The sequence below is a fragment of the Lonchura striata genome, chromosome 2 (genome assembly GCF_050655825.1).
Source record: "Lonchura striata isolate lonStrDom1 chromosome 2, ASM5065582v1, whole genome shotgun sequence".
Taxonomy (NCBI): domain Eukaryota; kingdom Metazoa; phylum Chordata; class Aves; order Passeriformes; family Estrildidae; genus Lonchura; species Lonchura striata.
This window is the reverse complement of record NC_140704.1, coordinates 52185862-52190085: the sequence shown is the minus strand read 5'-3', so window position 1 is coordinate 52190085 and position 4224 is coordinate 52185862. Positions and strand designations below refer to the sequence as shown.

The 4224-nt window shown below is 50.6% G+C and overlaps 1 protein-coding gene across 1 annotated transcript; it reads right to left on the bottom strand.

The window, feature by feature from the left end:
* Window positions 1-1193: 1193 nt before the first annotated feature.
* Window positions 1194-3660, bottom strand: LOC146768241 (inositol 1,4,5-trisphosphate receptor-interacting protein-like 1). Its single transcript, XM_085570170.1, has one exon. It carries the CDS (start codon window positions 3582-3584, stop codon window positions 2163-2165), a length of 1422 nt encoding a protein of 473 aa, XP_085426296.1. The 5' UTR covers window positions 3585-3660; the 3' UTR covers window positions 1194-2162.
* Between the last annotated feature and the right edge of the window lie 564 nt (window positions 3661-4224).

Here is a 4224-nt window from a genome sequence, read left to right as displayed (position 1 = left end):
TTCTTCGTCTCTCCCCCTGCCCAGGGCTGCTGCTATCTTTTATATGATATATTACGTATTACATGTTTATAGTCTTCCCCCAATACCTACTACCTATATTACAAAGTGCTTTTCTACTCTAAACCAATCTGTGAGTGCCAAAATCACCAGGGTCATGGAGGCAAGGAAAAAGAAGGAAGAAGAACAGGGTCAGCCCACTTTCCTCCATCTTAGAACTCCTGACTCCCATGTACAAAGTAAAAACCCCCCTGTACATGTGCTAAAAAAATTTCCCCTCTACTTTGTAATTACTTTTACTATACTATGTAACCTTTTGTGACTGCTTGTTCCACCTCCAAAGTTGGTAACTCATTCCATGGCTCAAACTCAAGATCACAGCTGTTTCCAGCTGTCTGCCAGGGTCTAAAATGCTTCTGACCAAGGCCTGGAACCTCTAAAAATGTCTGAGAGACATTTTGAGTTCCCACAGCTGGTGACAACCTGGGCCACGCTGCCCATGGAAGCTGTGGCTGCCCAGTCCCTGGCAGTGTTCCAGGTCAGGTTGCATGGGGCTTGCTGCAGTGTGGCCTGGTGCTGCAAGGTGTCCCTGCCCTTGGCAGCAGGCTTGCAACAAGACGGTGTCTAGGGACCCTTCCAAGCGGAGCCATGCTGTGATTCTGGGATCAGAGGGGGGTCAGGGGCACGTGGCCTTAATTGCTGATTAGAACCAATTCAGCACTGTTAGTTTGGTTGAGTTCGCAGAGACTGTTCACAAGCCCAGATTCCCATCGGGTGACTTTTACCAATACTATAGGTGTGGCTGAGATCAAGAAAGTCTCGCATGCTCCAGATTCTGCAAAAGTGCCTTTTATTGAAACAAGAGCACAGCAGATCCTTGCTTGCTCGTCATGCATGCGCTAACTATGGAGCATTACTACGCATCCAAACAGATCTATTAAATACTCAATTTATATTGTTCCATTGTCATATTCGTCATGATGATTTTTTAATTATATAACATTCCACATATTTGATAAACATTTAATTCTAAACATATTGTATAAAATTACTGTTTTGTAGTAAATACAATATGTGTGTGTATAATACATATTGTATACATATAACTGTACTATCAAAATCTTGCCTCCGAAAAATTCAGTAACTACAGAGTATGAATAGGTGTCACAAGAGCCACAAATGACTCTGACATAATAGTGACATCATATACTTGCTATTTCTTTTTATAAAATAATATGATAATTTTAAAGATATTGTATTAAATTACTGTTTTGTAGTAAATACAATATGTGTATGTATAATACATATTTTATAAATATATCTGCATCATCAAAATCTCGCCTCTGATAAATGCAGTAACCACAGAGGATTAATATGTGTCACAACAGCCACAAATAACTGTGGCATAATAGTGACATCCTCTACTTGCTATTTCTTTTTTTAAGATAACGTGATCATTTCTAAACTATCGCTATAATATGTATCTATTAAAACACATCTGTTAGTAAAAATATTTGTATCAATATATACACACTATAGTTATATAGACAGATATCTATCTGTCCATGCATCCCATTCATTCCTGTCTTTGTCATGGAGCTACAAGCTGGTTCTCTGCCACCAGCTGCAAGCCCCGCGAGCACACGCATCCAAAGGAGGCCAGCAAGGCTGGTGAAGGCTTGGGAGCACAAGCGCTGTGAGGAACAGAGCTGGAGTTGTTTAGCCTGGAGAAATGGAGACTCAGAGACAACCTTGTCACTCCCTCCAACTACGGGAAAGGTGGTTGTAGTGAGGTGGGGGTTGGTGTCTCTCTCCAGGCAGCAAGTGACAGAACAAGAGGACACAGTCTTTAGCTGTGCCAAGGGGAATTTAGGTTGGACGTTAGGAAAAATATTCTTACTGGAAGAGTGGTAAAGTACTGGAATCGTTTGCCTGGGGGAACTGGTGGAGTCACCATCCCTGGATGTGTTTAAAAAAAGGTTGGATATGGCACGCAGGGTCATGGTAATAGCTAAGGTGGTGTTAGGCCATGGGTTGGACTCGATGGTCTTAAATGTCCCTTCCAACCTAGTGATTCTGTGATTCTCTAATGCTGTGATTCTACGTGCCCCGCTAGCAGCGGCCAGAGGCCGGCACTCTTGCCAGGCGACGGCACAGATCAAGGCCTAGGGGTGGGCAGCCAGATCCTGTGGCAGGCCGTGGAACAGGTTGGATGGCCTAGCCCTTTGTACATCTGGGGGCAAGCGGAACTCCTCCGGAAGCCTCTGGTTGCCCACTGTAAAATGCTCCAGGGGTTTGCCTTCCAGAGATAAGTGCAGCTGCTCCAGAGCATCCGACAGCTGCAGCAGGAAATGTCTCCTGTGCCTCTGCGACGCCGGTACGGTGCTCAGCAGGCGCGTGACATTGGTCTTGATGGAAGGGATGGAAAGGGCCTTGCGCGCAAGAACACGGGCAAGGAGCTGCAGGCATTTAAGGTGTGAGTCGTCCTGGGGAGCCGGCCTGGCCATGCCCCTCAAGAACTTTGTCTCTGCCATGCTGTAGGTCTCGGGCCACGTTGTGCTTGGGGTGTGGGCCCCTCGATGCTGGCTGCTGATAAAGATGTCTGAGGCGTGTTGCTGCACCCCAAACAGCACCTTAACCTGGAAGCTTTCTTGGCTGTTGCTCAGCCTGAGCTTGCAAGAGCGTTTGGAGGGCAGCAGCTCTAAACGCCAACTGCGTGACTGGGGCAAAAGCCGCCAGTTTTCTTCCACCAGTGCGCAGAACCACTGGACAGTTTTCTCCACGTCGAGGTAGGAGCCGGTGCACAGCGTGTCTAGGAGGTTGGGCTGGCGAGTCCTCCTCCTAATCACGTCAGGGTGGTGCTGGAAGCACAGCATGTTCGTGCCCTGGTAATCCCTGGGGCAGCTGCACTCCAGCTCCACAAGGACACGGAAATTCCTGCCAGGCTTCTGCTGGTCGGTGTCACGCTCCAGGTGGAAGATGTGGCCTTGGGGAGGAGTCAGGGGTACAAGCACCCGGTACACAACTTCCTCCTCACGGGCGGCCCAACCTTCAAAGGCACTGCCAAAACCAATGGCTTGTTGCAGCACCGGGTAGAAAGTCCCACGCAAGGCACGCCCGAGGACAGTTGTGAAATTGTCTATCAGGGCCACTGTCCTGTTGCAGCCTGTCTGCAGGTCCTCTACAGGCCCCTGTATGTGCTCCTCTAGAAGCCATCTCACATCATACACGCATGTCTCGTCCTCTACCTCCTTCTCCTGTTCCGTCTCCTCCTTGCCACCGAACTCTGCCCCACGACTTCTTGTCCTCCGCATAAACCATGCTGCCAAGAGAAGAACCAAGAGCCCAGCAAATGCCCAGACCTGCCAGGGCTGCAAGGCAGACCAGAGCAGGTCTCTCCAGGATGCGCCACTCTGCATCAGCGCCAGCTGCTCCACCTCCCGCTCCAGCCGAATCCTCTCCTCTTCCTGGAACTTTGCACGCAGCTCCATTTCCCGATGCGTCACCTCATCCAAAACATCACCCACGGGCTGCGGGTGCTGGACTACATGCAGCAAGAGCAGGAGCCACAACACGCAGAAATCCATGGTCTGCAGGAGGATGGAGAGAAGGCCTTGATGGGGAGTGGGGAGGGAGGAGGCTGCCAGTGGGAGCAGCAGGGACACGAATCCCAGTGATCTGAGGGCAGCAAGAACAGGGCCCCAGACAGCTGGGGGCAGGAAGGCCTGTCCCACTGGCCCAGCAGCAGCAGCAGCAGCAGCACTGTACCGTGGCCAAGGCTCTGCCATGAGGGGCTCTCCCTCCATGCAGAGGGAGAACCCAGCCAGGGGTGCAGCGTTTCTAACCCCGCCCCTTGTCCCCAGCACGGCCTCCCTGCCACGCGTGTGCACTCACCGCTTGCCCAAGGAATCCGGGGCCACTGTTACCCGCTGGGGCCTTTTTGTACCTGCCCCCACTGTGACACGTCCCCCACGATGTCACAACTGCCGCAGCACATCACAACCCAGCCAAGTCGATTCTTTGTCCCCAGCCCAGCTCAGCCCCTCCGAGTAGCCCTGGTGTAATGGTTAAGGGTGCTTTTGAGTGAACCTTCTTCAAAGAGCTTCCCTTGGTCTTTCTTTGGTCTTTCTTACCAGCTGCCTCCATCGGCAGTCTCATAGATATCCATGGTGGAAGGCACCCTTGGGATCACTGAGTCCAAGCCTTGACTCCACCCTGGTTGAATTA

Coding starts and splice junctions, on each gene's coding strand:
- LOC146768241 (XM_085570170.1), bottom strand. CDS start 3,584: ATGGATTTCTGCGTGTTGTGGCTCCTGCTCTTGCTGCATGTAGTCCAG.